Source organism: Accipiter gentilis, chromosome 13 (assembly GCF_929443795.1).
Source record: "Accipiter gentilis chromosome 13, bAccGen1.1, whole genome shotgun sequence".
Lineage (NCBI taxonomy): Eukaryota > Metazoa > Chordata > Aves > Accipitriformes > Accipitridae > Astur > Astur gentilis.
Genome location: NC_064892.1, coordinates 6,343,092 through 6,366,672, shown reverse-complemented (window position 1 = coordinate 6,366,672; position 23,581 = coordinate 6,343,092). Strand labels below are relative to the sequence as shown.

At 35.2% G+C, this 23,581-nt stretch overlaps 1 protein-coding gene across 3 annotated transcripts in view; it reads right to left on the bottom strand.

The window, feature by feature from the left end:
- Positions 1-958: 958 nt before the first annotated feature.
- The window catches only part of UGGT2 (UDP-glucose glycoprotein glucosyltransferase 2), a 92,026-nt gene continuing 69,403 nt past the window's right edge, over positions 959-23,581 (bottom strand). For 2 of the 3 annotated variants that reach the window (XM_049815962.1, XM_049815963.1), the window contains 10 exons: positions 20,028-20,112; positions 18,229-18,314; positions 13,657-13,755; positions 12,208-12,292; positions 11,609-11,791; positions 10,182-10,342; positions 9,762-9,876; positions 6,055-6,171; positions 4,640-4,784; positions 959-3,756 (listed from right to left, as the gene is read on the bottom strand). In XM_049815962.1, the coding sequence (XP_049671919.1) occupies positions 3,734-3,756; positions 4,640-4,784; positions 6,055-6,171; positions 9,762-9,876; positions 10,182-10,342; positions 11,609-11,791; positions 12,208-12,292; positions 13,657-13,755; positions 18,229-18,314; positions 20,028-20,112 (1,099 nt within the window). In that variant the 3' untranslated portion in view covers positions 959-3,733. Of the gene's footprint in view, positions 3,757-4,639; positions 4,785-6,054; positions 6,172-9,761; positions 9,877-10,181; positions 10,343-11,608; positions 11,792-12,207; positions 12,309-13,656; positions 13,756-18,228; positions 18,315-20,027; positions 20,113-23,581 lie in introns of those variants that run through there. The other variant, XM_049815964.1, reaches the window with a different exon arrangement.

The window sequence follows — 23,581 nt, the reverse complement described above, 5'->3', positions numbered from 1 at the left end:
CTGTGTTGAGCAAAAGGCACTTTAAAAACCATCTGCACCTCTGTATTTTAGTTATCAGAGCCCAAAATCTGGTCCAGAGTGCCACACTGGTGACTGGGGAAAGCTAGTTCTGTGACATCCTTTTCAATATTTCTGGCAATGTGTGATGAAAAGCTGCCAGCATGCTTCATTCAAAAGAGTGAGAATTCAAAGGCAAAAGAACCAAGACCTCCATCAGCAGAGAGAGATTTAGGTTCAGCAATACTGACTGTGGCTTTAACTGTGCAACTCATGCCTCTGGGAGAGGAATTCACAACCCAGATGGAGACTTTCAACATGCAGATGGCTGAAAAGTGTCAGAAGAAGAAGTGCCAGAGAAGGGCCACAGGGGTGGTCGAAGGACCGGGAAACCTGCCATATGAGGAGAGGCTGAGAGAACTGGGTTTGTTCGGCTTTGAGAAAAGAAGGTTTAGGGGAGACCTTATCACCGTGTTCCCGTATTTAAAGGGTGGCTACCAAGAAGAGGGAGACTCCCTTTTTACAAGGAGTCACATGGAAGACAGATGTAATGGGTACAAGTTACTCCCGGGGAGATTCCAACTGGACACAAGAGGAAAACTTTTCACAATGGGAACAATCAGCCATTGGAATAATCTCCCCAGGCAAGTGGTGGATTCCCCAGCATTGGACAATTTTAAGGTTCAGCTGGACAGGGTGCATGAGCCATCCTGTGTAGACTGTGCTTTTGCCAAGAAAGGTTGGACCAGATGATCCCTGTGGTCCCTTCTAACTTGCATTCTATGATTTTTTGAAGTCTCGGTGTGAAGGCAAGCGCTTGATTTAGGAAAAAGGTTAAAAAAGAACTTTACTGAGAAATATTTTCAATACTAAAGCTCTGTCTCGTCAACAATACTGCACTAGTTTTGGGTTGGTTCATTTTCTGTTAAAAGTTGGTCTTAAGAAGAGTAAGACCTAGAAAAGACACTGTAATAGTAATATGAATATAAATTGTATAAACTCTTTGTTTTAACAGTTCAAATGTTACTGTGCTTATTTACTGATTTGAACCAGGTTTCATTAACACTCCTATAATCCAGGATACGTTTTCTTCCCTTTCACAGGACAGAGCACAGAGACTAGAAGTAAGCTCTCTCTGCATCTCTCAGTTCTCACCCTCCAGCAGATTCCTCGTTTTGAACATTGCTGTTGCTTCCCAGCACAAACACCTTCTTCAGATTAAAGAGGTTTGAGGACTTGCTGCAATTTTTTTGCCTTGGTTCTATTAACCAAGTATTTAATGGTTATTGCATTATACAAAATAGGAGAACAGAAAATAATGATTTTTTTCTCCAGTGGCACCTTTTAATATCTTGTACAACATATACAATCCATTGGGTTGGTATTAAAAATATAATGATATGCTAATGATTCAAAGTGCTGCTTTAAAGAGATCTTTGAAAAGTAGTGAATATATTTGCTAGACTCTCTTTGTTTTATAAACCAATATATATCTCAAAAAAGAGCTTTCCTTGAATATATTATTATGCAGGAAAAAGAAATGCTGTAAAACATTTTTTACAAATACATACAACACTGTAGAAAATGGCATGAAACCTTTTAAAACTTCAATATATCTCCAGCAAATTACATTTCTAAAAATTACATTCTAATCATTTAAGTAATCTCAAGGAAATAGTATTTAAAGAGCTATTTCTTTTTTAAAGCCTGTAGAAGTAATCCAATTTTTAAAAGAGCAGGATGCTACAGATAAAATGAACAAGAAATCAGTGCCTGTATTACCCACGTCTCATACTGCATAACAAATTTCCCACACAGATAATCATAATTAAAGAGAACTAAGGTTTCTTAAAGATAAAGAACCTTTAACTTCTGGCTTAAAAATAAGTTTTCCAATTTACACCTCAAGCATGAAATCCAAGGCAGATTGATGTGAAACAGTGCTGCACCGTAAAGCATCAGAATGGAAGTATAAGCTTAAAAAAAAGAAAAAAAAAAAAGAAGCAGCAAGCAGTATTAAGAATGGTTTGGTTTTTTTTTTCTTTGATAGAGTACCAGTTGTTCCCTTGTTACGCATTGAATTTATAGTAATGGTGCATATACATCTGCTGAGTCAAAAGTCCATCTATAAGGTATAAAAATACCAACTTAAAGAAGTTCTTTGTTCAAATATGTTCAGCTTGCTGCCTGATATCATTAAGTAATATGTTGGAGAACAAGCATAACAGATACTGCAGTGAAATGGGATAGCTAAAGAGAACTGACATTAGGATTTACCGGTTATTGCTGATGGGCTACATAGGAAATACTTTGTTAGGTACTTCATACAAAGAAAATACCCACAACATACCTTTTAAAATCCATATGTGATGTTAAAACTGTTCAAATGCATAAAGGTAATACAATGAAAAATATAAAAAGCTGTAAAAAAATTTGCATGTCTTTTATTATGAAGTCTTGTAAAATATCAGCTAAGCATGATTTTAAATACTCGCTCTTACAGTAAGAAATTTTAAGTAACCAACACTGAGGACAATGACAGTACATGCAAAATATGCTTAATTTTTCTTATTATTTAATTATTTGCTGGTATGGAAATATTATGCAAATCATTGTGATTTCACCCACTTTGTGCAAATTACCTTATCTCTTTTAATTTCAAGCACCAAGAATGAAAGACTACATTAAGCTGTTCTTATAAGAATTTGTGGTCATATCCAATCTATTTTGAAACAAGCACAGCCTAAACAACAGAGTATGTATTTAAGGCACTAGACTTCAGTTTAAGAAATAAATTCCCTATTTTAAAATGTGTACTGCAAGAACTTTTCACTGCCATTTTTGTGGGATCAAAATGTCAGCAGCCCATTAAAGCAACAGTTTTGTGAGTGGATATTTAGAAAATTACAGGAGACACCACTGACAGTCAAAATTACTCACGTATTTTATTTTCAGTTCTAAACAGGATGATGATTATCAAAACTGAGTGGAAACAGCTTTCAGGTACCGACCTTCTGATGCTATGTATGCTGGTTAGAAAACCATTGTAACCAAAAAACAGAATGGAATTTCATGACATACTATTTGAGTGACCAAAAGGCACCTAAGAATCAAAAAAAGATTTTTTTAAATTAGTAAGAGTGCAGCAATCCTGCATAATAAATGAAAAGTGACATTCCTTGATTTAGTAAGCTCCCACATTGACTTAGATTTTTGTGGTCTAAATTACACAAGCTGGTTTTTTATGTCTTATCTTTGCTATGCTGAGATTTTTTTCTTATGACCACAGCATTTCTCCAGGGAGAAAACTATGGGCATATAACCAAAATTCTTTATATTTAAATACATTAACTTAATGCATGTAATATGCACAAAACGGTTTTCATGTACACATTTAATGTGTGTGTCCTGCCCCAGAGTGACACAATGTATCTTTGAGGAGCTGGACACCATTCTTTATATTCTAAAATCCTCTGGGCAAACTGTCTTTTAGTGAGAGAAAAGAAAACCAAAGAAATTAGGAAAGCCTCTACACTGTTTCAAAAAAGATGAAGTACCTGTGGATTTCTCTTCTGGTTTTGTATTTCTTTTAAAACATTTTAAATAGCATAAGTTATAAAATATTTGACTTCACATTAAAGAATGGTACAAACAGTGTCAGTGTAACATGCGTAACTTCCCATTCAGTCTTCACAGAAGATGGTTGAGCCATCACCATTGCTGTTTACAGGCTGTGCTAAAGTTCATCATGCTTAAGACCTGTAACCAAAGGAAAAAAAAATTATCAAAACCAGTTATATAAAGACTTAATGACTAGTTTTGCAAAACACGGAGAAAGCCCTTTACTTTCTATTTACTGCTAGTCAGTCAGTTCAGCAATATGAACTTCACCTTTAGATCCTTGCTAAAAGTTGACCATAAGCTTTCACAAAGAATAAAAACTACTAAGAATTCTTTACAACAAAAAGTGAAGTTGCTCCCTGATTCAAGACACTTAAATGGTTATCTGCTAAATTGTTTCTTCAACCTTGAGAGCTGAGATCACCTTTTTTTTTTTTCCCCACATTATTCCAAGAAGTCAAGTCTTACTGGAAGTCCTGTAAGAGTTGGGTTTTTTCTCATGCCATTTATCTAACTTGGTTTAAAATAATTTTAGTAAAAAACCCCAAAAAACAAAAGCACAAACAAAACCTATTTGTAAACTAAAACACCATTTAGTTTGGTGCAAAAAGGCCCCATGTAGGTAAGCCAGAGTGAGAGATGCAGAGACAAATTAATAGAGGCTCAGTTACCTACTACTTAATAGACATTAATTAGCTTTAGATTCTCTAAGTGAGGTCTAAGCTAATGTGCTTTATTTAATATTTGTGGCTCAAATGATGTGGAACAGTTGGTTGTGTTTGAGGTCCAAGCATAGGACACCACTAAAGTTTCTCTTAGATTCTGGCATGAAACAGAAGATTTTATCCTTTGTGTAACTCCTGTGTAAAGAAGCATTGCGCAACTCTTAAAACCCACACAATTTCTCTTAAGAGCAGGGAAATACTTAAACACAGTATTTGTGCCTGCTGACCTCAATCTTAATTTCGAACTATATTATTTATTTTTTAAAAGCTAACAGATGAATATGCATGTAAATTACCTTTTTGAGAGAACGATGTTAGATTTTTCTTCTCTTTTTCAATTTGCTGTATTAACTTTCGTATCTCAGAGTCATAGTCAACCCACTCAGGAACTATCCGGGCAGCAGCCTTTAATTTTGGTTCTTTGGTTTGGGGATTGTTGCACTGAAAGTTTAAAACATACTAGATGTAAACAAAGAAAATGTGAAAATACCACCTTTCCAAGGAACTTAAATAATTCTGTCAGCATTTACAATTTCATTGAAGGACAGCATGCAAAGTCCGTTACCTTGATATTAATCAGAAAAACCCATGCAAGTTGTGAGTAAACACTGTTTAAAGAACGCAAAACATTTTTATGTAAATACTTTCATTTTTCCATCTGCTCCTGACTGTATGGGTAACAGAGACGTGGCTAGTACAAGACTACTAAGATTTAGACAAAGTTATACAGGGAGATACAAGATATACAGTACCATATTGAAATTGAATCTGATATGGTTTTTATTAAGCTTATGATGCTTCCTCTAGTGTTGTCTAGAAAATGTATTGAATACTTCCATAAAATATTATAAATGGATATCATAATAAAAAGTGATAAATGATAATAGGGATTGAAAGAAGGTCTAGTAACTTAATTTCAATCTTTCTTGAATAGAGAACCCCCACCTTTAGTGCACAAAAAAGCTTATTTTAACAACTGTAACAATCCAAAGAAAACAAACCTGTTTACATACTGAATATTTGCACCAGATTCCAGCTGTCTGTTTTTCTTCAGATTTACATCTCTGAAGCATCACTTAGAGTGTGTGTGGGTTGTCAAAAAATGAGAATGGAGGAAAGAATGGGATCGGGGTAATGGCAGAGACAGAACATTTTCTCTCTCTGTGTTTCAATTCCCAAAGAAAGACAGATACTTTCTAAATATGGACAGTCTCCTCAGCATTACACTTTTTAAGCTCTGCTTTATCTCCTGTTTATAGTGGTGAAATGGACCGAGAAAATCATGATAGCATTAAGTCCTCTACACAGCCGGTTCTGAAGGAACCTTCTTTGTAGGGAGCACAACAGCAGCACACAATACCCAGGCAGTTATCAGTACTTCATCAGAGTTCCACTAACCTGGCTGAACATGGAAAAAAGATAAGGAAAATACATGTGCAGGTGTGAAAAACCCTAATCCTGTCCAGTTACAGATAGCAACATTTAATTTTGGGGTACCGTTTTCAGCTTTAACATAATTTGGTACAGAGCAAACAGGAGAGGACTCGGAGGAAGGGAGAAAAGTTGCTGTATTGTAGGGGAAAGAAAGTTGTGTTCCAGTGCTTTCCAGCAAGGCTGCCTCCATGACATCACACACGAGTATCTCAAAAGCCACAGAAATTACAGCAAAGTTTTTAATCTATAAAACTACTTTAACTCAAAATCAACTCACCAAGTCTATTGTTTTAGCCTTTTTCTTGGATTCATCATCACACCAGGTTTCACACCAAAGCCATTCCTGAGGGAGAGACTTAATAGCTACTTGATGAATCATATTATTGGGAAGATCCTGTACAAATTTTGTGAAATCATAAATTAGCATTGAATTTAATGTAACTGGTTATCAGGCAACTACTTAAAAGTAGAATATCTTAGCCTATTGCCATTTCTGCAGATTGTTCTTACGTTTCCTTCTAAGTGCTCACCTAGTCCTTTTTCAAGTAGATTCAAAACTTAGTCAGGCTTATTTTGATGGCCAGTTCCACTTCTCATTTCTCAAGTAATTTTTTCTTGTACTTGCATCCTTCCTTCCTTACCTTCACATAAGCAATACTACTGTCTGATACTTTGGGTTCAGATACTGCATGTCATACTATAAATACTGCTGAGCAGAATTAGACAGTGTACAACTATTAAAACATAACTTAATCATCCCTCAAATTTGCAAAAAAAGCTCAAAAGCATATAATCCAGGATTATGCCACTCCTCTAAATTTAGCCACCTTCTAGGAAACTGGATTCCAGAAACACGAGTATGAAAAGGAAAAGCTATTATACTGCAACTCTGGCTCTCTTTCCTTACTTCACTTAATTTTTTTTTTTTTAACCTTTATCATATAGTCAAGTACTCTCAACATGAAAACTCTGAATCAATAGCTTGCTGAATGTAGGGAACAGCATTTACAAATGAGAAAAACTTCAGGCAGTCATACACTGTATGTACTCTGGCCATAGTTAAAAATAACAGGTGTAATTTGTGGACGCATTCATAAGCTCCTTCACATGTGCAACCCCTGTGTTATATTTTTAAAATAAATGTCAGTACTCAAATAAGTATTAGTCACATCTTATTTTGCCAATTCACATTGCTAAATGTGACAGAATAAAATAGCACAGATACCTGCATTATGACAGGCATATCATTTAATTCAAATATAGACATTAGTACAGGAAAATTACATCAAATAACTATACTGAGAGTCAAGACATGTAAACATTATTGAAATGTTTTACTTTTTGAAAAACTTCTGATTCCATGAATTTTAGGAAGATAAAATAAATGGTTTATCACCATCTCAATTTCAAGAGAAAAGAGATTGTGTTTCTATTGTGCCTCTCTGACCTTCTATATGAAATCACAATTCCAGAGTTACTACAGTAACTCTTGAAGCTGTGAATTTACAAATGTTACATGGGGTAGAAAGACCGCTGGCTAGTTTCAGGATTTAAAGTAAATAGCAGCAAATTAAAAAAAAATTCTGAACAAAAAGTTGCTTATCCTTTCAGAAGAAGGTGATTTATCCTCAAACCCACAAAACAATGAAATGCATCAGAAAAATAAAAGAACAAGGGTAAGACCAGATTGGTTTTACTGGCAGTGCCAAAATTCTTGTTCATCCAAAAAACGTAAACTGCTGAAATGAAAATCTTCTAGACTTTCACACACATTTAAAATTTGTTCTTTGATTTGTTTTACAGTATGAGTGTTTTCATGTTTAGTCAGATAACCTACATAACTTTAAAGGGGTACTACTCTACAGCAGCATCTTTATTAGAAAATAAAACCTAAATTTAAAAATATAAAAACATTTCTTCTTAATAAAAGATTGTTCTCTTACAGTGCTTTCTGCTGATTTTTATTCTTTAAGTAAAGAACAAGATGGTTAATTGTTTTTGTAATGAAAAGCTGTTAGTATAAATACTTGTCAAATATTTGTTTTGTCATCTTTATATAGACATTTCCATAATTCTCTTTAAAAAGGACAATTAAATAGGCTGTACTGGAAGTCCAGTTTTTATCATGTATAATTTTTTGCCCTAGGAGTTCTTTACTTACTGTCCTTGGCATTTAAAAGTACCTTTTTTTCCCCACTCTATCTACTTCTGTTTTCTGGTTTATATTAGTATAACCTTAAATACCACCCATGAAGGCAGCAGTGCTGGCAGATTAGCAGAGAACTGAGATTGTTTCTTCTTTGAGAAGGGCAGTGAGCTCCAGTCAGGTATTTAAAACAAAAAGAAATATTTTTATCATAATGCATCCCTATCAGTAGATAAAAGCTCTCCAGGACTCTTGTGAAATGTATTGCACTGTGGTTTGTATTTCTAAGAAAAATGTTGTATTTGGTGTAAGTAGTAGCAACGAAGACAGAAAGTGATTCCTATCGATACACTCAGAAAGCATATTACTACAAAAATATTACTTTGAAATATTTCCCTTTCCAAAATAATTCCCATTCCGTTCTGCCAAGAATTAGCTACCTTCATGTCTGCTAATGAGGGAAGGGTAGCTGACACTTAAGTGGCTTTCGATTTGATCCAACAGACTTACAAGAGTTACATGCTATCATGTATTAATGCTGTAATTGAAAATATAAGAATCGTAAAATGGAAGGATATACATTATTAATATTTTGAGAACATTAGATAAAACTGAGTACTATTTCTGAAAAGCAGAATTATGGTGGAAGCCCTGTAAACATCTTCTGAATCTCGGTGGTCTTTCTGAAATACACCTTGTACTTATGGGTAAGACAGTGTTTGAAAAACATACAGCTTATCACATCAGGACTCTCTAAGTGTGTGATACAGGGCCAATAATTCATTCTGTTGTCCAGAAAAAAAGAGGTAAAATCTGACTGTTGTCTTTTGCTCTTAACAGTTACAGCTAAAGGCTGTTCCAACTCCTGTGTCCAGTCTAGTTCAAGTTTGTAGTGTAGCTGTATTTCCACTTTTCTTTTCCAGTATCGTAAGAACAACTATTTTCAATTTTTAATTTTATTTCTGGAAAAAATGCATGTAGCAATAATGTACTTATGTAAGAGAGAGAAACTTGCTTGCAGAGTAAGGGGGTGGAATACAGGCACTGAGAGACGTGGGCTTTGCTACTGGGGGATCCCTTTACAGCTACAGGAAGGTGAAATCTTTTGTGCTTTAGTAATTCCACAAGGAAAATTACAAAAGCAGGGACAGTCTCACTTATGAAGCCTTCTGAAGTTCACCCAAGGAGAGACATAACTAAAAAGTATTATTTACTCAGGCAGAAATCAGATGAGCTGCATTATCAATCTTCTACTGAGTTAAAGAACCTCTGCTACAGGAGAAAATAAATTTAAGTATGTTCTGTACATCTGGGATCTACCCACGTGCTTGTGACCTGCACCCTGACTTACCCCACCTAGCTTTAAAAATTGGTGGACTTATATACATGAAGACTAGAGTCACTCCTGGGTGACCATGTACAGCAACCACCAGAGTATATTAACAGTCAGCTTACAAAAATTAAATTTACTTAATGGAAAAAAAGCAGAAAGAGGAAAAAGCACTTGCTAAATAAGAATATAATTACCATTATCAGAATATAGAATTGTCATCAGAAAAACACAAATGCACACAGAACAACCACATAAAGGACAGCAGTTGTCTATGCTGGTTTTTCCTCATTTTTTTTTCATATTAAACAATTATTTAAGGTAATCATCACTTAGTGTTCAGTTTTCTGAACTGTGCTCATATGCACACTTGAAATTGTTCTAAAACAGCAGTAAAGGGCAAATAGTTTCAGAATTATATAACATATACATTGAAATTCAAAATAATTCCATGCATATTGGGAAAGATAAAGAAAATAAACCCCCAATTGCTTAAAGCCATATATACCTGATCTAGATTTGATAGACTGTTTGGATCTTGACTAAGAGCCTGGTACTGGCCCCGAAGCCTATCTCCAGCTGCAATCTTTCTGAACTTCTTAAGATCCACAACATATAAGGCACTACAAAGATAAAATAAAATAAAATGAGATTTGTAGAGTTTCACCTTCTTTTTGATAACATTAATAAAAGTAACAAGAAACCACAAACTGTTCCTATCCTAAAGAATTATTTTGTTTTTAATTAAGTAGCTGAAGCTCCAATAAAAAAAATGAAATCAGTATGTCATCAGAATTCATGCCTTATTCATCATTTGCTGAGAATGACTATAGGGCAATTGCTTTCGAATGCCCCAGTGATCAATACCAAGACTCAGATTTTAAACAAATTCACAAAATGCACAAAAGTATGTAAGAAGTTATCCTACCTAATATGGTATTTCCTTTTCCCAAGATGTGATGCCCAGTATCCCGACTTCCAGAAGCGGTACCCATCCATTTCTTTACGGCTGTCACAGAAAGGTGTGTATCCATAGGGAGCTCCATTTAGATCTAGATCTCTGAGTTCTTTTAGGTCACTTCTCACAATCTAAATATAAGTGTATTTATTTTTATCATTTAATACTGTTTTTAAGGCATGCAAATAAGGGTAGTTACTGCAGCAAGCTTCCCAAAGTTTAATTTTAATTTAAAAAAACCCAGACACTACAGCAGTGGAGTATAAAGTATTCCACTGGAATGACATTTACCAAATTACTGTTCAAGGAAAATAATATGTGTTTATTCTGTGGCCATCTGTGGAATACATTTAATAAGTAAATTAAATAAAACAAGCAAAATATTTTTAATTTATGGACCAGTGTTTCTGGTTGCCTAATATTAAATTCCTTCATGCAGGAGTATAACTTTCAAAATCTGAGCATCTCCCTTGTGAAAAAATCCTTCCTGTTTGTTACATTAACTTGGGCACTACAAAATTATTGCATCATTTGAAAAATTTTTTTATTTAGCAGTAAAGTACTTTTAAAAATAGGTTATAAATTTGTAATATGTCCTTTATTTACTAATCAATCACTCTTCCATCAAACCCCACTAATCTAATTTATCAGTGGTAAAAAAAAAAAAAGTTTTAGCTCTTCTGAGTACAGAGAAATCTTTACAGTAGTTAGGACAGACAACTAGTACTACTACTGTATCCAGAGGAAATTGCAGAAGCTGCAGTCTGCATTGCTACATCTAAATTGATTTATTCTCAAGGTTCAGAAAAGGACTAAAATACATAGTATTTATTCTGAGGTTTTCAATAACCACGTGATAGACTCTTCAATGTCTCGTCTGTTTGAGACAGCATGTTACCTTTCAGTACGTTATACAACATTAATTTCTGAGTGAAAGACTGCATACAAATTTAAGAACAAAAGAGGCAGGATTCATCGTAAAAAAAATCAGCCATTTATAATATCTAGAAGTTGTTCAGATAGTCTGAACTAATAGACCCCTTTCATAGTGAGTGGAGAAGTCCTCTCGCAATCAGCCCAGAGACTGAATCACTCAAATAAGCCTTAGGTGAAATGCACCTTTAGATTGCACATATCTCTCCAGGTGCCTTTCTCTCTCCACGGGCATTAAAGGAAATTTAAGGCAACTCAGTGTGATAAGACTCTTAATTTCTACATGACTAAGGACAAGTGAAATTATTGCATTTCATGTTCTGCAACACCACTGGTTCTGCTTGTACAATTGCAATAGTCTTATGGAACCAATATTTGAATAAATTGGCCACAGGGAATGAAACTGGATTAATATAAGCCAGAATGAATTCCTCATACATTGATACAAAATTATTTTTTCTTACCTGGTCAGCATCGACAAATATTATTTTATCCACAGCCAAAGGGAAAAGAACATCCAAAAAAAGAATTTTGTAGCCCCAGATAATTCTCTGTTTTTCTATCTGTTGATAAAGCCACCGGGGCCACTTGTATTGTACCAACTCATACTTGAAACCATACTTTTTAGCCATGTGAGGAATAACATCCTAGAAGAACAACCAAAAAACAATTAATTGCACATGTATGCAACACACAAGGACTCAGAAGAAAAAAGAGGGAATGTTGCAACACAGTTCCAGCTGTGTTGGTCTTACTGACTACACAAATTATTATTTTAAAATGTTTCTTTAGTTCTAGCGGTATCCTCAGCTACATAAATACAAAGAGCATTTCTTTCAACCTCTTGGAGACTATCAGAAAAGAATAAATTATTATATCACAGGGCTTTGGGTTCTGGAAAAGAAGAACCTTAGACATGAGACTTAAAACTATCAGTATTTAATGCATTCAGAGATAATGTCTAACTGTGAAATTTTAATTATATAATTAAGCAGTTGTAATACTTTTTAAAACCATTTAAAATTTCTGAGACAAATTAATAAAAGGAAGATGTTTCTCCTACCTTAAATGTTGGGGAGAGATAGTTTTTCAGAAACCAAAATTTAACTGGTGTTTTTGTATGACGCAGGACAGAAAGCATCATAATTCTGTGGAAATATAAGTCTATAATAAACAAACAAATACACACAGGTCATTACATTTCAGCTGCATCTAAAAGATGCTAAAATTTTTTAAGCGTGATTTTCATTTACCCTGTGTAATCAGAAATTTTTGTCTATTTCTAATAAAAAGTTTTAAAGAACATCTGTTCAAGACAGCTTTGAGATGGATTTATTTGATCCAGATTGGCTAAGCAATATTAGAAGGAACAATTTCAAAAGCAGATCTGTTAACAAGTTTTATTCTAAGAGATGTGCCTGACAAAATCAGCATAATGATTAATACCTCATATTAACTTGGCAACTGAGAAAATTTATTTTAGAAATGTATTTGATTGAGTTCAATAAGTTTCTGAACCCAGCCCCCCCCCCCCCCCCAGAACAGTGGGAAAGAGAAAGCATCGTTCAAGTTAAGATCCTTCTCAGAGAACCCTTGATAACTGTAAAAAAGTTGAGGTATGTGGAAAAAGTTAAATCACTATTTTGAGTTCAATTTTTTTTCATTATTGTGTCATTTGTTTGGTGTAACCAGACAGATAAGCAATGCCTTAAGACCTTACAAGAGGTCAAGTCTGCCTTAAAAATCAAGGAATAAAAAACCTTAAAATAAGGTAAAGAAGCATATAGAAAGTTTTAAAATTAATTTTTCTCCTTTAATATACAAGTCTTTCACTTTATGAAGGCTGTAGTAGGTTGAAGGGAAGAAATGCAGATGTTCAAATTCTGTCAGACTATTAAGAAATAAAAATCGATACATAAAAAATACTGCTTTCCAAAGAATAAGCATGAAAGAATTGTGAAATTTCATATTAGGATAGGAAAAAAAAAAAATCACTAAATCTGATACCTGTAGACAAGTACTCATAGAAATCAGAAAAGTAACAGAGTTGGTTGTGAACAAATTAGGCAGTACTGTAAGAATTCCTTCAAAGCAACAATTGCTTATTGAATGAACACCGAGATAGTAAGGCCATATGTGCATATAGTAGTATCCATAATTTGGACTTAACGTAAATAAATACAAGTCTAATGAAGTCACTGCTGTTATGTCTTTATAGGAAGAGGCTAAGATTCATCCTTTATGTTCACACTTTGCACATGCATTCATGAAAGACATGCAGAACATTTTTATTTCTTCAAAGAATAATGGTATTTTTGACCATCTCTATGTTGAATCACTTTGTTCTCAAACAAAGACGAATTAGGTCCTCACTGTATACAACTTCTGTATGTTTTGACAATTTATTCTTTACACCTTGTTAAAAAAGTCAGTTTCTTTAAGCTGCTGCATTTTAGGATGAATGCTTATAGTATCCCTATGAAATTCTCATTTCCCTTTTACCTTTCCTTACCTTAAAAAACGTTCATATAAATGGCCTGAAGCAACTGAAAAAATGTTAAGAATATCACTTTTCTTTTCCTTCTCTTCTGTTGGAATTTCTTCTGAAAATCTAAGGAAAAAAACCCCAAATTATTATATAAAGTATACATTCAGCAGAAATAAAATACTACCACATTACCATTAAGCTCGTACAGACTCAAAAGTAAGAAAAACACAAAATAAATACTCATCCTACAGTAACTGAATACGTTTATATTCTACTCCCACTGCACATGCCTACGATAGCAAAATCTTTTGGGAGCAACACCTCATACCCAGTCACTCAGGACAAATGATGGCACAACTGCAGTCTCCAATTTTTTCAATCAAGTAGAACCCAAATTTGGCAAGAACTCCATGATTTATCAAAGCAAAAATCAGAAATACACACAGCCAAAATATCTTGAGAACTGGTTATTTTAAAAAATCAGTAACTTATTTTTCAAGCTTCATCCACGTGCGTTCTACGTAAGAACCAATGCACATTCTTGAAGTGAGGGATGTCTGCGTAGCCCTATAGATGGTTGAGCTCAATATATACTCTAAAATACAGACTGAATATAACATAAAGATGGCCACACCAGGCCAAACCACATATTTAGCCCAGTACCTTAGCAAAAACAAATGACAAGGCTGAGGACTAGTAGCCTGTCCCAGAATACTCCGATAACATTTGGTGGTCTGTGATGATGTGCTTTCCCAAGCTTTTTTCATAATACTGCTGAATTCTTCCTTAAATTCATCCAATTACTCTCCCTATAGCTACCCTAGATCTTTGAGGTACGTTGTCTAGAGTTTCTCTGTTTCAGCTGCACAGCATTCTTTGCTTGCTTTGAATACCAAAGTCTCCCCGGGCTGCTTTTAATCCTGTATGCCTTCCAGCACATACAGCTAAGGGATGGTGGCTGCAGCCCCCCTCAGAGCACTGTTTTACAGATCTCTGAACTGCAAAGGCTGCCTTAGCCAAATTGGTTACAGTATGGCTTCATATTGCTGTAGACTCACTTTTTTTTGTTGAGGTGAGTCACTCCTCACACACTTGGATTGTGAGAGTCACTGCTATAAATTTTTCTTCTGGTTAGATCCCTTTTAAAAGTTATAAAAGCAAGTATCCCTCATAATCTTTAAGAACAAATGAGACAAGTCTCAGATCTCCGACATATTTAAAAGAATTCACACCTCTCCACTAATACAAAGCTGCAATCTCAGAAGGCTGCAATGTGTGTAAGTGGTATGTATAATCTTTTGAGAAACCCATGTTCTTCTCACTCAGCAATGGTAAAAGGAGATAGAAGAGTCATACCCGATCAGGACTATAGCAAAAGGAAAAGAAAAGGACATCAGTGGAGCAGCACCAACTGCATGGTGTGGCATCTCTAAAGACGACAATCCCCCCAAACTAGCACTAAGTTCTCACAGGCTAAATAGACTGCAGTTCACAGTTCCAAGCAGTCTGTCTTCTTTCTGATTTTTTGTCCCGTTTCTTATACTGATAGCAGGACTGAAAGAATGTTAAGCTCTTTATAATGCGACCATCAGCACACGTGCCTACAAAGACATATGTGAAAAAAGAAGATAAGGCTTTGATGCAAGGATCTTGAAAATATTAATTATGCAAAGCTTTACAGAAGGCAGAGATCTTCCAAATTGAACAAGCTGCTCTGAAGATGGCTGGATTAACCTGGAAGGTCCCATGGTGTTGCGGAGGATCCACAGGGGAAATCACGCACAGACCAATGTGATCAAGTGAAGTCCATTTACTACAACTTTTAGCACAGTTATATACCTTATGTGCTTGTGCACGCGCCTTATACAATACTCTAATTGGTACAATACCCCGGTTCATGCGACACTATCTTATCTTCTATTGGCTGTGCAAGCTTCTTCAGGAGGTGTCCAGCAGTTACTTATCTCATTCTTCGGCACCCAGGAGTTGCTTGTCAGGCTCTTCTTATCTTCCTTTTTCCCCAGCGTACAAGGACACAGCGTCCTTGTCTGCTCCAGCACTTTGTAAACTTATGCTTCGTTCCCACCTAACGGCTGGATTGCTCACATGCCCTTGCCCAGCCAAGAAATCCTCAACACCACGGGAAAAGCAGTCAACTGGAGACTGGCAGTTCAGTTATGAAAGGACTTGGGTGACGTGGTATGCACACATGTCCCATGTCAGAGCACACGTGGATTCCTGGATATACTTTTCATTCTGGGATATCAGAGAGGAAGGATATTTGACAAGCTCCTAGATAGCAAGAAGCTGACAGACAAACGGCAGGCCTAAAATCACGCCCTTGAGCCACAACCTTGAATCAATAGGAAGAGCAAATAAACTTCATTGGGTGAGGGGCTTCAACAGCCCAGCCAAGCTCTGAGCCTGATGCACACTGATGAGCCAGCCCACTGTGAAAAAAGGCTAGACCTGGAAGATCATGAGATCTCTGGCCCTGTAACCTTCTTAGAGAGAGCTAAGATTTTGACCACTGCACATACATCCTTTGATGCAGCCAATTAGAAGTGGGAAGCTTGAAGACAGTGACAAACTCCTCCAACTATCGTCATTCTGCAGAAGAGGCCACCTTTGTGCAGAAATGTGGGTCCACTTTCCCAACCTGTGGCTTCAGGAAGAAACTTTTGAGAGTTGTAGTACAGTAGTCTGGAAGGCTTTCTGAATCTAGTCAATAGCGTAACAGTAAAATCATCTGTGGATAAACGGTGATAAATATAAGATCAGCAACAGAGACTCAGTAAAATGTCCAGGTACTTGAGGTACAAGAGGCCTTGTCAGGAGAGATGATAAAGCTGAAACAGAAGCCATTCCTGGATCTACCAAGAAATGTATGTGCTGAGGATTAATTGGGGTCAACAGTTCACTAGGTAAAGTAGAACTACTATGTCTTTTCTTTATCTTCTTCAACAGTCTTTGTGACTGACAACTTTGTCAAGGCTACTGAAAATGGAAGAAAACCTTTTTTAGGTCTCACAGCAGTCGTTTGTGGCCAAAAAGTCTTTAGGGTATGGAGAAAATGGTGATGAAAAAGCCATTCTCCTTAAATCCCTCACACTGACATTATCCCTTTCGTACTAGCTGAATTCTAGTCCAAAGATGTTCTCCCGAACAATGGAGAAATCGGACTTTACCTCAATAGTAAATCTTGAATGCTTAATACTTATGGAAAAGGCACCTCAATTTCTTTCTTCTTTCAGGGCAGAGAGATCTATGATTACTTGGATTAATTTGTTTATGCAGCCAAGTCATTAGCCCTGAACTGGTTATTTCAGAAGGCATTACCTTCAGTTCTTTCCTTCTGCAATTATACAGCCATGACAGCTTAGCACTTGGTAGCATACTGCAGAAACAAAACCTCTGTGGGAAATCAGACTTTCTGAGAGCAAACATGAGTGTTTCCTACAAAGTGGATGGAGTCCAGTAAGAAAACAATGTACTGCAAATTAAGTCCCCACCACAACAACCCTGAAGGTCCAGAAGAGGAATTATCATCACCTTGAAAGAGTGGATGAATTTATTGTGTTACCAGCATTCCAGATGAAAGACCCAAGCTCATTCTTCTTTGACATTAAGAAATCAAATCACTGGGAACTCAATAAGTACTTTTGCCAGCACCCCAATTTTCACACTTGAGAACATGATCTTTGTGAGGAAAGAATGCTTAGAGAGGATCCAGGCCACTGTTTCTAAAATATGTTGGTCAAAGGTCATCTGATTGAAATGCTATCAAAGGAACAATTAACATGTTTTGGAAACTAATACAACACCCCATGTTCTGATCCACAGCACAGATACATTAGTCCATTAAAAATACCCCTACAATTATTTTGCTAAGCAAAGATGAAACATCCTTTTTTGCCCTTATCTCATTCTCAAAATGATATAACAATTTCACAAGAATTTGCATCGTATTAATAAAAACTAAATACAAATTAAAAAAAAAAAATCAGTCTGAACCACACACAATCCATAGACAACATAATTATAAGCAACATAATGAGCAACTGAAAACAAAGTTTGACAACAGTATATGGCAAATTAGAAATACTACAATGTTATTAGCCCTAAAAGTAAAGCTTGAGATGTTTATTACAATTATTTATAGAACTCAAACTTTAAAGTAAAAGCTATTTTATTGACAAATACAAAACCACTTCTGGACCTTTCATAAATTATGGCTAGCAGCAGACAAGCAGCATCATAGCCTGCTTTTTGATGTTCAGTTTGATATATCTGAGTACCACATTACTGGCTGAGATTTTCACATTGAGATTGATTCCCTGCCACAACAAAATAAAAATAATGCCAATGGAGAAATTGAACAGGAACTAGAAATGCAAAGGAGGGATTAAAAAGGTAATAAATAATGAGATGTACAAGACATTATAGCTTGTCTTTTCCACCCTTTTATTTACATTATAAATCCCTTGGGGACCCTCTTTACATATTTGTATCACTATCAAGTAAGAAATGCTTACTTGCTACGAGTAGTAATAAACATGTCCTGGCACAGTTAAGTATCAGCAAATTATACATTACCTTGTAACTGATTCCTGATTTCCTTTTTTTCTTGTCGTTCCATCAGTAAGGAGATCTTCATTCATTTTATCAGGCTTTTTCTGTACCTAGTCATTAAAATAAATGTATTTGTGTAATTTGGGAAGTTAGTTGATAATTACTACTTCAATTGTGATATCTAACTATGGTGTACTTACCGGCTAGAGCTGTTTCTTAACAATTTCTTTTTCAGTAAAATACTTACTGAACTGCATTAAACTGAACGGTAAAAGTGTCATTTCATACTTTTAAACTTTGTACAGAACTTACTGTAATAAGAAAAGTAATCAATTACGAAGAATTAAACGGTGATTAATAAATCAAACAGCACATTCAAGCCCTCTGTACTTCTTTATGCAAAAAGTGACCAAAAGCGTGGGGAATTGTATCTCATTTTCTTCCCTCATGAGTTTGTGATCCAGCCATTAGCTGGCTGAAGAAGGGTGGCAGGGTGTCACACTGTGCATGGAACTTACTTGAAGGGAAACTGATTCTCATAAGCCCTTCACAAGGAGAAGGTGACAACTCTGTCGCTGAAACATAAGCTCTCTCATCCAACTTAAGCAATTTCTGCTGTCTTACCCAGATGCTTAATAAAGGCTCCAAATTAATTTTGTTTGCTGATCTTGATTTCCCTGATTAAAAGAAACCCAATTGTTTTTGAAACCCAAATAGTTTCTAAAACATTAAGTGTTTGAACATACTCAGTTATAACCATATTAGTTTCACATTTATACTGTCAAGCTAATGCTTGCAGATTTCCGTTCACACTGAATCATGCATCTTTTTAGCTAATGGTTCTGAAGCCACATCCCAGGTATTGCTGAAGTGATTGTACAGTTCAACTGCATGATAGAGCTTACATATTCTAGTTGTAAGCTTAATACGTGCCACCTTTCACACAGAATAATTTTCCTACTTTGACCCAAATGGCACCCTTTTACCCTTTCTCTGCAGTTTAAAGGCAGGCTTGTCATGCTCCAAGGAGTTACACATTTTCTCCAGGTTCTGGAAACTTTCAGTTACAGGACTGTGGAACAGACTCATATATGTGGTTTTAAAAATTCCTTTAGTACTTTTGTTTACATTGTTCTCTCTCCTTCTCAATGTCTAAAATTAGGATACAATGTACCAAGGACACCTACACAAAATGTTATTTACAAAATAGTAGAAAACACGTAATATTATGAAGTTCTTTCTCCTTAATACAACTTGTGTTTCATTATCTCTTTTTGATACATCTTGAAGAATGAAAGTAACAATTTCATTTACACAAATTTGGTAGCTTCAGGTAGAATTCAACATACCTCATTTTAACTTCCACTCTGGTGTCTGGACTTCGTGTAAAATCCCTCCCCAGTCACAGGAGAGAACTGGTTGTCTCAAGAGGTGGTCATCCCCTTGGTTTAAATACATACGCGGGCTGGCATGAGCAGTCCTTTGGACTGTCTTTGTCATTCTACTAAGCAGAGAGTGAGTTTAAGGCACCTAGACTACACTCTTAGACACCTTAAGCCAGTTGAGATAAATCCTATCTATGTTACGCACACAAATGTCTTATTTTAACAGCTATTTAACAATCTCCCATGCAATTAGTATAGCCTGATTGGATCAAATTAACTACATTAATTTGCACACCATTCGCTATTTAATGATACAAAATCTAAATTATATATTTCAGTATACATCTTCCAATTAAATGTAGCCTAAGACATGTAAGCATTAGTCATATTTCATATAAGGAAATACTGCAGACAAAAAAAAGGTATCTCTCTACATACTTGGACTTTGATAATTTTGCTTCTGAAGTTGTTTAATACAATGATAACATCCGTCAGGTCAGCTACAGAATCTGTTCCTTCATGGCTGTGAGAAGAAAAAAAAAACAAACCATGCAAATGTACTGGCTTAGTAAAACGTGTATTTTTACTTGTGTTTAATTACAGTATAAGGTTTAGGATTGCTGATACTTATAGAAACAAAATTTCTTTACTTGCACCTAATTATATCTTAACTTCAGAAACTTTGAGTTTTATTCATCACTAGACATTGTCCACACTGGTAGCCCTCACTTTTTACTTTGGATTTTCACAGGAAATTTTATCAACCAATGAAAAAATGCAGCAACCTATAGCTGAATGTGTTATTATATATTATACAGGTATATATTACACTCAAATATTAAACTACATTTTATTTTTCCAATATGGAAAACATCTTAGAAATTTCTGTGTGATGGCATTAAATGTACTTTTAAAATAAATCTGCTTTAAAATGTCTAGGGAAAGCTTCATCACAGTGCTGAGATAGTGAAGATTGGCTTTCAACTGGTTGGCTTTGGTAACTGTACCCCTAAAGACATGACTGTGCAAGGCACCACATGAACGTTTGCCCCATTGAACATCAGTTTAAAGGCATTCAGGCATCTCAAAACTGTACTGCAGTCCACTGAGTAACAAGTATGAAAAATGTTGCTGTCACTCTGTGATACAGTGTAATAACATAATTCTTAAATTTTACAGCTTTTATACTCAATAGCCCATACATTTTTCCTTCAATCCTTTCTGTCTTTTAACAGCATTATGTCGTTTCCTCTTGCTAAGGCTACGCATACAAAAAATTGGTTTAAGAAAGTAATCTTCTACCCCTCAGGCTTGATTTTTTTTTTTTCCCCCTAGAAAACAGAAATATTTAAATCTGGTTTCAATCTGTTTCATACTACTTATTTTAAAATGACAGCATTTTATATCGTTATCTGAATTTTCTATTTAATACGCTTCTGTAATAAGTATTCTTAACAAAACCAAAAACGGTTTTGTGTTTTGTCAAAAAGGTACTGAACACTGTTAGTATAACTTAGTTTGTAAACTCACTGAAAGTAGGCACAACTTCCTTTTTAAACCCAAGCAAAATGTCTTGCATAAGACAGCACTATTAAATATTTAATAACTACTTTATTGTTATATAATTGTTGTACAAAACTAAACATGTGCAGCAGACTATTCATATCACAGCTTTAAAATGTTACAAAATGCTTACATACTTTTAATATAAATACAAATAAATATCAATATAATATAAATTATAATTTTCCACATGGAGAACAAAAGCATTCAAGTTCAACAAATGGAGACCATTTGAAATCTCAAAACAAACAAAAACCTCCTTGCCCAAATCATAAAAGATACAACTTTGAGTTAAGCAGTCTGCATACCATCAAAATATAATAAATTATATCTACGTGCCTTTTTAAAAAATGAAATATTCAGCAGGAGCTTTTTTATATATATACTTATCTATCTATCTTTAAACTATTTTCTGCAGTCTTATCTTGCAATACCTACCTGTTTTCCGACCCACATCACAGAATCAAAGCTCCAATAATAAGCAGTGCTCAGACTGTTGCTGAGTATACCAATTTTCATATTCCTAATATTCATAGTAATTTATTAATAACAAATTGATTTACAAGTGTGACTGCTTCAAAATAATGATCCTTGTTAGAAGCAGTGTTCAGGGAAAAAAAGCTTATTTCAAAAGTGATGTATTTACATAAAGTAAAAATAAATTACTTGCGTGTGTATTACATGCTACAATGAGAAGCAAATAAGCACTGAGGAGTAGAACATGCTGTAACTTCAAAATCCTGTATTTCTCCTAAAACTCCTATTGTGCCTCAAAGAAAAGAAGTCATCTCACAGTTCAACAGGAGAGGATATGACTAGTAGATGAGGATGGAGAATCTACTGCAATACCTCTTGGCAAAATTCCATCCTGTCAAATAGTTGCTTGAGTTCTGATAGCAATTTGATACTATTAATATCAGTAAAAGTAGTATCAAAGATCCTGGTACAGCCTCCAAAACATACTTCAGCTGTTGTACTCTAAGCCTATGGCTTGTCATAATTAAATGAAATAAACGCTATTGTTTGGATTCCTCATCAAGTATTCATTTTACATAACTTAGCTGAGCTGAATTAAGCTCATTTGTATTACTTCTTAGGGAAAACCAGTAATCTTAAAAAACAGCAGATTATTTAAGTTTCCTTTGATCCAGCCTAGAATGTAAAGTGGTTTTGTTTCATTCTTTAATTCAACTATAGCTCATTACCTTATTTTTTTAACCATGATATCTTTCATAAATAACTATATATTTTAAGAATTGAATGTTAAATTACACAAATGATACAGCTACAGCTGGTGGAGATTAAGTGAACTTCTTAAGATAAAGACTATGTTTTTCCACTTTTTCAAAAGATTATGAGTAGTTTCTGGAAAAAAAAAGAATTGAAAATTGCAAAGAAATAGAATGAACCTAATATCCTGTTAACATTTCTTCCTGTAACACTGAAATCGATCCATCAACTAAATATTCAAAACAGCAAAGATGTTCATCAATTTTTTTAATACTAGCTGAAGACTAAACATCATGTGGAACTATGGGTTCCTGAACTCCAAATAATAATAATAAATATTTTATAAGGAATAGACCTGTTTCAACCCACAGAATTATGCAGCAGGGGGGAGGGGAGGAGGAACTGAAGCTGAAATAAAATAAAACAATACTGTTCCTCTAAAACAGATCAGATCCAAAGCTTCAAGAGGAAGCCCTCATATGCTACAGATCTATACTGTTACATAAAACATGAGAAAATAAATTATTCTTCCAAGGAATAGTTGGAATGATGGCTAGCATATGTTCCTCATATGAAAATTGACCATGGAAATTACAGATCTATAAAGCCATATAGGTGGCAACTAAATGTCAGTTACTGGAGTACAACATGACTTCTCTCAATGTACAGGGCGTTCTCCCAAGAGAGGGAAATGTGGCACAGTCAATGTGCAGCCAGGGTACAGCACTGAAGGATGCTTCTGCATCCTAAGGTGAACGTGTAACCACAGTGATTCTTGGATGACTAAGAAACACTCAGAATTAACCAAAGAAAAAAAAAGCCTAGAACTGAAATGAATATAATGCTCCTGTTAAAAAAAAAAAAAAGATGCCACCCATCAGTAACACTGCATTCAGAGGCAAGCTCGAGACTGAAAAAAATTATGAGAGAGAAATTTATGGCACTTCCTCCAGCTGATCGAGATGCTGGTGGAGAGCTAGCAATGCTCCAGCGGACATATTCTTGGAACTGCACGTTAAGTATGTTGGGAATGCCAAAATATTAATCAACAAAACCATGAGTGACATTCCTACAGAATTTGGTGCAAGCAGTTGCATGATAATGCTAACCATGCGTGGAACTGGCAGGGCGAGTGTCTGGTAGCTGTGTAGCTGTATAGTAAGAGACTTTGCTAGCATCAAGTCTAGCTGAGCAGCTTA